This window comes from Lampris incognitus, chromosome 1 (assembly GCF_029633865.1).
Source record: "Lampris incognitus isolate fLamInc1 chromosome 1, fLamInc1.hap2, whole genome shotgun sequence".
In the NCBI taxonomy this organism is placed as follows: domain Eukaryota; kingdom Metazoa; phylum Chordata; class Actinopteri; order Lampriformes; family Lampridae; genus Lampris; species Lampris incognitus.
The window spans coordinates 20,054,625-20,066,944 of record NC_079211.1 but is presented as its reverse complement, the minus strand read 5'-3'; the positions used below and the strand labels follow the sequence as shown (position 1 = coordinate 20,066,944).

The 12,320-nt window shown below is 46.8% G+C and overlaps 1 protein-coding gene across 1 annotated transcript in view; it reads left to right on the top strand.

Moving 5' to 3' along the window:
• unc5a (unc-5 netrin receptor A) overlaps positions 1-12,320 on the top strand; it is a 159,085-nt gene that overhangs the window by 126,383 nt on the left and 20,382 nt on the right. Inside the window, 2 exon segments of the mRNA XM_056276575.1 lie at positions 1,403-1,570; positions 10,243-10,407. Coding sequence (XP_056132550.1) covers positions 1,403-1,570; positions 10,243-10,407 — 333 coding nt within the window.

Genomic DNA, 12,320 nt, shown 5'->3' with positions numbered 1-12,320 from the left:
AATTGCAGGGCTGCCTGTGTGTGCAATTATATTTATTCCAATCACATTTGATTTGACAAGATGACAAGTGCATTGTTATTCAGGTGAAAGCACAGTAGCATATGTTCTATTCAAAAGACCTGTAATTGGTGTTCACCTATATACTGTAAAAGAACAATTTGGTTAGCTAAAGGCATGAGGCTGGACTGCAGCAGCTCAACTCAATGGGTAGCAAGTCATAATAACTTCTGCCTTTTCAACAAGGGGTTCAGAGGGGCGTTGGAGGAACATTTTAACATGGCCTTGCTGGTAGGACTGGACTCTGTGCTAAGAGGTAATCAGCAGCCGAGTTGCCTGGCAATTTACCTCTCTGTGGTTGGCAATCAATCGCATAGAGAGGGCAAGGAAATGACTCAACCGTGACAAGCGCAGGGGAGAGTTAGGGGAGGAATTAGGGGGGCCGTAGGTACGGAGGAGGAACAAGGCTGCTGTTCAAGTCAACAAATCACGACTGTAGCTAGCTTACAAACTCGATGCAGGAAGGAGTTGATCAGCATTAACCTAGCTTCAATTGATGGTATCACCTGCTATCATCCAGTTGAGCAGCACCAATTATATGTTAGTGCAGAGTCACTGTTTGTAGTATGGGCACGCCGCAGTGCAACAGATTTAGCTCAGCAAGTGGCTGCAAGAGGGATTCAGCTAACAGAATATGGACTGCCTTGCCTTTTGATCTTCACATATAAAAAGAGAATTAAATGGCTGGGTGGTGGTTTCTACAATTTACAAACTACTTAATATTTCATTTATGAAATGACCTGCGGTCATTTGTGGTTGTGGTGAAGCTACGGCCAGAGTTTGAATCGTGGTGATATATTTATTATTCAGAAGTTGGTTGGCATTCCCAAGCAGAAAGTCAATTTGTTTCATGCATTTTTTTTTTGTCTATGACCATATTGCTGTAGGTGGCATTCCTTTGCAGTAATTTTACTAGTATGATTGCATTATGACCTTTTTTTGCGTTATGCCCTTCTGTTGCTTCCGTGAAATCAGAGGGGAGTTTAAAATGTGCTCAGTCACAGATCCTTTTCAGCATTGGTGTCTTAATTAAAGAGGTCAAAAAAGCAAGGTCCTCGTGTTATTTTCTAAACCCTGTTGAAGCTACTTTGTTTTCACTGTAGTTGGATTTAATGCCAACCCAAGCACAGGAAAGCAGCACCCGTGCTTTTGCTCTTTCTTCAAGTCCACCGTGCAGTGCTGGACCAAAGAGTGTAATAGTCGGTCACTGTTACTCTATTAGCTCTTTACATCTCTATTTCTTGGTGCATGTCGGGTAATCCTGGCTGCTCTGTCCCTCCATCCATCCCTCCCTCCATCCTTTTCCCTTCCACACCCCTCCATAATGTGGCACCTGGCCTGACAGTCAACGGCGGCTGGTCCACATGGACCACCTGGTCGTCGTGCAGCGCTGTGTGTGGGCGTGGCTGGCAGAAGAGAAGTCGGAGCTGCACCAATCCCACCCCACTGAATGGAGGCACGTCTTGTGAGGGGCAGAACATCCAGAAAAGTGCCTGCGTAGCCACCTGTCCAGGTAACTCCAGGGAAAGCTGTTGTCCTGTGGCACTTGGCTCTCTGTGGCTTACTTTTTTTGCTTTTTTTGCATCTAGAAGTCATCTCTTTTTCTTTGGTTTGGCTGCCCTTTTGTCTTGCACATTTGTTTACAATAAGGCCTTGACAGTGCTTTGGTTGTTTGCTGCAATTAGACAGCTGGAACAGAAATACAAGAGTCTATTTGTCCTTAAAAAAAGAGGCTGCAGAGGAAAAATTGTCCATTACTATTAAGCTCAGCTCTCATATCTCTTTCTTCTTCTGCACTGCACACAGACCCTGGTTTTACTTCATGAACCTGTCTCCTTAAAGAGACATAGCCCCAGCCACAACACTTTGTCAAACCAGCTAGTGCATCTGTTATTGTTTGGACGCTCAAGCCATGTTGTAAATATGGGCAATAAAAAGCTGAATTATAGCAGCCTGTGTGCCATGTTTACGTTTGAGGAGATAATGTGTCTTTGATTTGCCTCTCTGGTCTGCCCTGTGAGAGCGTCATAGAGAAAGAAAGCATCATGCCTATAGCTGAGCAACAGAGGTTGAACTCTGGCGGCCCGACATGGAATATAGGCTGCTTCCTTTGCAGGCCCACATTGGCCGGCTGACACAGACGGGTGACATAGATAGGCATACATAGAGGATAAAAGTGGTAGTGAGAGAGACTGAGTCAGAAACGGTTTAAAGGGAGGCAGAAAAAAAAAGAACAACGAGAGGGAGAGAGCAAAAGAAAATTGAGGAAAAAAAGACTTAAATGTGCACAGGTGACGTCAGTTGTGTCGTCAGCAGATGATTTGTGAACACAGCCAGCGCTGTGTAGCCACGCTGACCGCATTAGAAAGCTCCCAGGCTTGGCGGATGGTACAGGGGGAAATCCAACACCCTGACAGTGGCAACATCTCCCGGGCAAAAGCAGAGGTTATCATCTACCTCAGCAACTCAGAGTGTTGTGTAACACATCACCCATGTAAAGACATCTCTGGCTGTCAAGAGCTAGTGTAAGTAACATGGCCCAGAGCTATACAACAGGAGGGATAGACAGACATGGAAATTGACTAACAGTCAAGCAGCAATCTGCCTACATGCATTTGGAATAATTAGTGTTGGGAGCAATGGGCAGCAGAAATAGACAAGTGTCCAGGGATGCTTGACACTCCCATGGCAAAGCGAGACTCTGACCTCCATGAGATTGATGAGATTAATGTCGCTCCAACTTCTATTGTTAGACGTCCCCCGTCCTCCGCCCACCAAGGTGTAATTTCAACCCTTTAGGGTTCTGTGACAGAAATTGCACTGTGCCGTGCGAGCACAGTTTGTGTGGACTTTTTTGGGAGAGATAGAACTCTTTTTCGTTGTCTTTTGATGAGGCAGACAGCATTGACTTGACCTCTCCTCACAACTCCAGCGGTCCTTTTTGTTTGGTAACAGAAGGCAGTCTCTACCTTTCCTTTTTTCTTTTTTTTCCCACCTGTCACCTATCTGAGACGTAACATCAGTGACGGAGACAGCCCCAGCTGTCTGCACCAGGAAAGGGCTCCTGTAGAGGCCAGAGTCCACCCCATCAGGGGCCTAGGGATGACGGGGTGTTGTCTCTAATCACCAGCGGCACCACAACTCTGTTGTGTACTCAGAGACACCTCGGAAGCTCCCTGAGATGAACTGACTGCTCCTTCCATTTGTCACCAGGCAGCCACAGCCCAGCAAACACAGCCCTTTAAATATCCGCGGCTCCACTTTGATATATCAACAACATGACTAATGTGTATGATTCATTATGTTCAGACTGGATGCTGGAGAGAAGCCTCTCCTATCAGAGTCATGTTCAGTGAGAGGGAACAGAGGAGATGGGACCAGTCCAGCGGAGAAGCATCCTTACATGCTGAGGTCATATGTGGCGATTTTAATTAATACTGTGCGTAGCTTTTTCAGGTGCAGCCCACTAGCTGCGCAGTAGATTGTGATTTCCGACCATTTCTTGAGAGAGAGAGAGACTCGAGATGAATGAACTACACAGGAAGAGCTGTAATGCTGCAGATGTTATTCATTTAGACATGGCTGACATTTGAATTCACAAGTAGGTTAGGCTTATCGAGAAGGCTTGTTGCCTCTTGTAAGCCTTTGTTTTGTGCTGCCTTTTTAAATTTCCTAGGATTTAAATGCTGCTCTGGTTTCAGGAGTTCATTAATTATCCAAGCTATGATTTTTTTGTTTATCATTTGCTCTCCACTGCTTTTCGTATCTTATTTTTGGGCATTAGATCTTTGTAAAAGGTTTTATGAGGGGGGGGTGTTGTTTTGCTGCTAGTGCTGAATCTATTTAATTTGTGGTGGGAGTCTGCTTCGGTTTTGTCTAAAGAACATCAATAGCCTCCCAGATTTGCGGTACTCATTCTTTAGGGATAAAGAGTTGCTGTCAACTCGATGAGTATACACAAAAAAATAAATCAATTCAAATTTAGAACCATCAACATGCAAGGAAAAAAGTAATGGCTGCACTACCCATCTAATGTCCATCCATCCATTAGCTGAGCCGCTTATCCTGCTCTCAGGGTCGCGGGGATGCTGGAGCCTATCCCAGCAGTCATCGGGCGGCAGGCGGGGAGACACCCTGGACAGGCCACCACGCCATCACAGGGCCGAGACACACACACACACAAACATTCATACCTAGGGACAATTTAGTACGGCCAATTCACCTGACCTACATGTCTTTGGACTGTGGGAGGAAACCGGAGCCCTTGGAGGAAACCCACGCAGACACGGGGAGAACATGCAAACTCCACACAGATGACGACCCGGGATGACCCAACAAGGTTGGACTACCCGGGGCTCGAACCCAGGATCTTCTTGCTGTGAGGCGACCGCGCTAACCACTGTGCCACCGTGCCGCCCGCCCAGCTAACGTACCTTATATATTCATTTTAAAATGTCCTCAGCCGTGTGATTTATTTATTTATTGGCTTTTTTCTCTCCAATTGCATCCGGCCAATTATCCTACTCTTCCGAGCCATCCTGGCCTTTGCTCCACCCCCTCTGCCAATCCAGGGAGGGCGGCAGACTACCACATGCCTCCCCCAATGCATGTGGAGTCCCCATCTGCTTCTTTTCACCTGACAGTGAGGAGTTTCACCAGGGGTGAATATAGCATGTGGGAAGATCACGCTGTCGTCCCCCCCCAAACAGGCGCCCCAACCGACCAGATGAGGCACTAGTGCAGCAACCAGGACACATACCCACATCCAGCTTTCCACCCATGGACATGGCCAGTTGTGTCTGTAGGGACGGCTGACCAGGCCGGAGGTAACACGGGGATTCGAACCCATGATCCCTGTGTTGGTGGGCAACAGAATAGACCGCCACGCCACCCAGATGCCCTGATTTTTATCTTTATATAGTAGAGAACATAATATGTTGATTCTCTCACACTCAATGCTTTAGCTGCAATCATCGAGGCATCTTCTGCCATTTTCCCCTCCATCATTTGTAGCAATCTTAATCAAAAGACAGACACCATGTGCAACAATCTGTTCAGATATGCCTGTTCACGATGTCTCTTGCATCAAAATGTGAGCGCCCACCTCTTGTCGGAAAAGTGTGAATTTACGAGGGAATCGTCTATGTTTTTTTGGTCTAAATCTCTGAAATATTTAATGAGGTTTGGCAGAGGCCCGTGCGGCAGATGAGCCTCATGCTGTGAGAGACAGGGAGCTGTGAAGGTGGAAGATGCGGAGGCTGAGGCTAAAGCCTTAGGTACCGAGCAGATCAACACTGGAGAGAGCAAGTAGCCAAACTACACAAGACAAATTTATCCTCCATTCCTCTCTCTCTCTACCCCCGCCATCGCCCCTTCCGGAAACATGGCACTTAATCCTACGCTCCCTCCTCCTCGCACACCGTTTTGTCGAATTCGCCACAGCAATGACTTATGGCCAAAGCCAGCAGATACAGTCATTACAAAATGTCAGACAGGGCAGAGCTTCAGATCACCTCATCATTTTCTATAGAGGGAGACAACGTGGGCAAACGGGGAAGACCTAGTTAGTCGGTGACATCAGCCTCTGTCAAATAAACCTTGCTATAATCTGATGCGAGAGGGATCAGCGAACAACCTGAAGAGATGCCTAAATTGTGAATTATTTAGATTTTGAACCCATCCTTCAGGCTTGCTTGGGGTGTTGTGAGATTTCTACTCAGTATTAAGTAAACAGACTCAGGGGCTTGTGTGTGTGTGTGTGTGTGTGTGTGTGTGTGTGTGTGTGTGTGTGTGTACACACACACACGTGCGTGCGTGCATGTGCCTGTGTGCATGCATGCGTGACTTTGCGCCTGTGTGAGTCCGTTATCGTGTATACCGGCATATTAACACCCATATGTGTGCTATCTGAAAAGGCACTGCAGGCAGTTTCTCTAATGCTACCCTGAATCAAACCCTCATTTAACTCTGGATATTATCTCAGAGGATGTGCAGCATTCTATGTTTTACCCCGAGTATAAACAAACGAGTCGCTTAAACAAACAGGGAAAGAACACATTGATTTACCATGAAAATGCAATGACCATCTGGTGAGAGCTTTTCAACACAGCCACGAAAATCATTCTTTGCGATTTCCTTTGGATCATCCCTCCCCTACATCTTGCGTGTGGCTCTAGATATTTAGATGCTGCTGTAGTTATTCTAAAGCTGCTGTGTGTGATATTTTGGCTATCCTCAAGCATAATATGATAAGTAAATATATTAAGGCATAGTAGGACTAGTGGATATAAGCAGGGGTTGCTGATTGAATCGAACTAACACATACCCCCACCCCTCAGATTTCCACATCCAGAGACAAAGGAGGCGAGCTGAGTTGTTTTTCAGGTTGCTTTTATGCCCCACTTCACAAAATTCTTGGCCCCATATTAGTAAGTCCTCTGCAAATTGTGCAGTGATTGCAGCAAATGGTAACTACTAAGGACGTTCCAAAGTGGCCCATGTGGGCCAAGTGCTGTGGACCCACTGCCTTTCTATTTGATTGGTTTTGTCTTGCCCGCCTTGATTTGTTGTTGTTATTCGCGCTGTTGAATCACAGGGGTCAGGATTCGAGCAGAATTACACGTAGCACTGCCGAAGGATTGGAAGGACCTGCTCTCACCAATGACACTAAATGAAGAGCGAAATTGGGCTGTGACTGGTTCTCTGCCAGTTTTTACGTGATCGATAGTGTTCTCGCTCGCAAAGTTCAGCCGACGTCCGTCCGTGCCATTATCATCCAGCATATTTAGTTTGTGAAAGATGTTGAATGATTTTTGGAAAAACGGCACCGCCCTTACATCAAGTCCTTCTACAGCAAATGTATCGACGGGCTCCCCGGGTCAGCGGTGTTTTAAAGCCATTTCCATCTACCGCTGAACATTGGGATTAATGACTGTGCACACGTGTATGCCGACAGGACAGTGGACAGTCGAGAGGGCAGCCCGCTGAACTCGGTGGTAATTTTTGTGTACCTTCTGGCGTTCTCCTCAAGGACACGGAAACCGTAGGTGTTTTAAAATCTCGGACCATACTGGTCGGTGGCCATTGTGATTCTGAAGAGTGGATCCTCAAAACGGGCCCCTCCTCCCAGCCTGTACAGAACGGTTGGGTGCCCTTCGCTTCTCTCCTTGACGATGTGTCCAAATGGGTGCCTGCCACTGGGCTATTGTATTAGTGTCCCTCCTCCTAAAATCTACCCAGACCTCAAAACCTGTTGTGCTGCAAGATTGAAAAGCAGCTGTGGTGCCTTTGTGGTGGCATTGACAATCCCTCTCTGGGGTTGCTTTAAAGAAAACAGCAGTTGCAGGTAGCATTTTTCTTTTTTTGTCATAATGCCTACGCTACGCTATTGAGAAATTATGGGAGGACTGGGCTTTGGTTTTAGCCTTCATGTTGAAAGAAATGACAGGAAAATGCACCAATTGTATTGGATCCCCTTCTTTTGCACTCACTATTGACTGCCTTTGATTTATCATATGCGGTTATGCTTCTGACAAATTGTCAACATCTCCTTTGGTTTTGAAGTATTTGCAATGCGTTCACGGAGTGAGGTTGACCATCAAAACACCATTTATGCATTTTCATCTTCCTTCGATCTTGTTTTTTTTTTTTCTTCTCCCCCTGCTTGGTGTTTGCACTGTTTTGTATGTCAACCACGTGCATGTCAAAAGCACCCTGTTTCCATTGCAATCTCCTTGTTTGAAAATGTTATTTGCATGGTCATTAGTCCTGCTTTGTGGTGGAAAAGAGAGGCTGAATTTCATCACCTCGTCAGGGCAGATGTTGATCTCATCTCTTTATTTCACAGTGGTTTGGATAAACTGAGGGGCGACATAATATATTCATTAGGATGTAATTCTCTATTCAATCATACTCATTCCCAGCCAGGATAATAAGCCCACTGGCCCACGGATGGGTCCACTCAATGCCAAACAAGGACAATTATCTGATTGGTTCTGCTCTCTCTGCCAAATGGAACTGACTGCAAAAAAGTCCCAAGCTGTGTCAGCAACCCCTTGCACAATTTGTGTACACGCGCGCACACACACACACACACACACACACACACACACACACACACACACACACACACACACACACACACACACACACACACACACACCATCAAATTTAAACACACTGAAAAAGAAATATGCAGACCTGTGTGGGGAACAGGCTCTAGTTCATTGGTGCACACATTCCCCACCTGTACTGCTGGCTTAATGTGCTCACCATGCCTATTAAGACAACTCTTTGTCCACAGGACTCACTCTGTAACCAAATAACATCCTCACGCTGTGCCACTGTACAATAATAGGCAGTCCAGCCTTAACAACAACTGGACATTTCATGTTTTATTAACCAAAGCCTCTGACCTGCACTGGGCCACACTCACACTCCAGGGGTCACGTTCCCCTGCTCTGTAGATTGTTGGGTTTAATGAGCACCAAAGCTTCTTGCCTATAGGTCGGTCAAGAGGGGGTCATGACGCCGGTGCAGAGGAAGGCAAGCTTAGTGAGAATTGGCGCTCATGTGTATGTGAGTGAGCATGCACTGTGTGTGTGTGGGGGGGGGGGGTGCATGTATGCACATAGACATGCACACACTGTACACATATACACATGTGTGTCTATAGGGCTGCTCTGTGGTGATTCTCATGTGGTCCCCTTCACCCTTCCGTTTGGAAGCGAGGGCAAGAGAGAGAGAGAGAGAGAGAGAGAGAGAGAGAGAGAGAGAGAGAGAGAGAGAGAGAGAGAGAGAGAGAGAGAGAGAGAGAGAGAGAGAGGTGGCTCTCCCCCATGAGAGCTCATTACTGCTCCTTTTCCCATTAGCCCTATGGTAACCTTATCCAGGCATGGTACTGTGCCATTCTCAATATCAATCCCAGCCACCAGCCCTCCTGGCCGCAACACCAAATTACTCACACCTTTGCAAAATGGCCTCCTCCTCTATGTGGGGTAAAGAGGGTGATATTTCTTATAACAGGGTAACCTCGGAGATTTTAGTAACCCATTTCTATTTGTTTTATTTTGTTTGTTCTGACAGTGTTGCATATGAAGCTCAGTGCACAGAAACGGGCTCCACGTGTATATGTGTAATATGTGTGTAATGTTCAGGTGTTCAGGGCAAAAACTAGACTGTTTTGCATTTAGATGTACCTCATGTACTGTCTATTTTGCTGGAGTCGAGGCTTGACGACCAACAAACGACATCAAAATGGGGCAGATTTTTTTCCCTCTCATCAGCACTTGCTGTCCGGGAAACAATGAATGAAAGGGATATATTTTTTTGTGTGGGGTGCACATCGGTATGTTCATTCATGTGCGCTATGTCACACAACGGGCCAATTTCCCTGTGGCCATATTTTCCTCTTTGTGCAGATTTAGGTTGTCAACAGCTCGGCTTGCCAGGCAGTCGCACCAACACTGCAGTCACACACCAGCAGGGTTCGGCTCTATCGCATAAGCCATCTGATTTTCATGTCGAAGGAACATAAAAAAAGTAGAACTTGAGACAATTTGACTCTCCTCATTGGGTTAACACGCTTTGGTTTCCCCACACATACCTGCTGGATTTGTGTGTGTTTTGCCTTTGGATTTGCATGTCTTTATGATATTTTTCCCCCACCAGGGCTCAGTTTCAGAGGGAGTGGATTTGCCCAGTATGGCAGCAGACTCTGACATCAGCTGTTCTCCTCGCTCACACAAATACATATATAGGTGCTTTTACACCACAGTGAAGAGCTCTTACTATTTGCTCTGCTCGTAGGATGGACTTACTGCTCGTCACACTGGGCCTTGCCATGTTGCCAATACATAGATACTGCCTGCCTGGGAAGAGGAAGAACAGCTCGAGTCTGGTGTGTGTGTGTGTGTGTGTGTGTGTGTGTGTGTGTGTGTGTGTGTGTGTGTGTGTGTGTGTGTGTGTGTGTGTGTGTGTGTGTGTGTGTGTGTGTGTGTGTGTGTGTGTGTGCGCGCGCGTGTGTACACACACATTCATTGGTTTGTATTTTGGCTTGTATTTGTTTGTGGGTTCATGTGTTGGCACATAGATGTAAATGTGTGCATGCCTGCTCTCGCTGCTGGTGTATTTGTGTCTATATGTGCATGCTTACTCGTGTTTCTAATTGTGTTTTTTTTTCTCCAGTAGATGGAGGTTGGAGTGAGTGGAGCAAGTGGTCAGCATGCGGTGCAGACTGCTCTATGTGGAGGAGCAGGGAGTGTACACAGCCCTCACCTGGCACTGGGGGCAAAGACTGCCAGGGCCTTGATCTCCAGTCCCTCAACTGCACCAGTGAACAATGCCCGCAAAGTGAGTCAGCCGCCAACCTTATAATACAGCCTCCGCCTTCAGCATGAAGGACCGCATGATGTAATATCTAGTGCCAAAAGTATAACATCAAGATACAATTTCAGCCACTTATCTCAAGCAGGGCCAAGAAAATTATTAGTCTATTTTTGAAAGCATTTGCTTATAGGTCAATTGATAAATCACCTCTGTTGGGAACATATTCTAGAAATACAGCTTTGCTGATGGATTTAGAGAGTGACCAAGAACCCTACTTTTTTTTTTAATTTCCCCCCCCTTTTTCTCCCCAATTGTACTTGGCCAATTACCCCACTCTTCCGCTGCTCCACCCTCTCTGCCGATCCGGGGAGGGCTGCAGACTACCGCATGCCTCCTCCGATACATGTGGAGTCACCGGCCGCTTCTTTTCACCTGACAGTGAGGAGTTTCACCGGGGGGGACGTAACACGTGGGAGGATCACGCTATTCCCCCCTAGTTCCCCCCCCGAACACGTGCCCTGACCAACCAGAGGGGGCGCTTGTGCAGCGACCAGGACACATACCCACATCCGGCCTCCCATCCGCAGACATGGTTAACTGTGTCTGTAGGGGTGTCCGACCAAGCCCAATATAACACAGGGATTCGAACCGGCGATCCCCGTATTGGTAGGCAACGGAATAGACTGCTACACTACCCAGACGCCCAGACCCTACCTTTTTTTGACCTTTTGGGGTCTTGACAGTGTGGTCCCAACCTTTTTGTTAACTTCCTATGGCTTCCCCAGCTTCCTGTGATGGCCATTGACCGTCACTAACACATGGCCTTTCTTCATTCCTGCTATAATACATTTTACAGGAGCGTTGTCCACTTCATAAGAGTGATGTTGACGTTTTGGTTTTTTTGGTTTTTCATAGACTATTGTTGGCGTTTCCCTGATGTGTGACCTTCTAAATGATCAGCTCTAATTAACACAGGTCTTGGCCGCGTGCATACAGGCTCAGACTCAATGTGATATACAGTCTTTTCACCTGCATGGATGCTGTGATGCTCTCTGACATATTAATAGAGCCGAGAATTAAAATATTTCTCAGTTCTGATTAAAATACAGCCTGCTAGATTAGGTATCACGCCACGTTAAGGTCAAACAGCCGTGAAACTACGCACAGGAGGTGTGTGCACGCGGGCACGCAGGTGTGTGTTTGTGGGAGTGCATATGCCTGTGTGCCAGATTTATTTCATTTGCCTTGTAAAACAGCCAAGTGCGATGCATTCACCTCACCCTCTGTGTCATTAATGGGGCCGTATTGTCAGGATTAGAAACAGCAACCCTCATCCGACTTGGCGGCCGAGCGGAAGTGGCACCGCAGGGTCTGTCGCCGACCAGATGGACATTAAAGGGAGATCTCTGTCATTCCCTGCAGATATCAAAGAAGAGATGATAATCCCGCTTCCCAAGCAGACATGATGCATCTCGGGGTGGTATCTCACAGTGAAAATTTTATTAATAGTGTACTATCTGGCTAATCTGCTTGGAAAACACGGGGTCAAAGAAGGATGCAGTCTACATGGGCCAATGAGTTAATAAAATTATCTATGAATAATACACTGATTGATATCATCGGATAGATTCATGCGTGCAAAGTGTGTGTGTATTGAGAGAGAGCAAGTGTAGAGAGGGCGGGGGGGGGGAGAGAGAGAGAGAGAGAGAGGAGAGAGAGAGAGAGAGAGAGGAGAGAGAGAGAGAGAGAGAGAGAGAGAGAGAGAGAGAGAGAGAGAGAGAGAGAGAGAGAGAGAGAGAGAGAGAGAGAGAGAGAGAACCAGTAGCTAAGCAGTGCTAGGGGACAGTGTGCAGTAGCCCAGTAAGATCACTCATCAAAGGTCACCAGTCTCTCCCCACTGAGTCAAGATGCACACACAAGATGCCCCTATTGTGCCA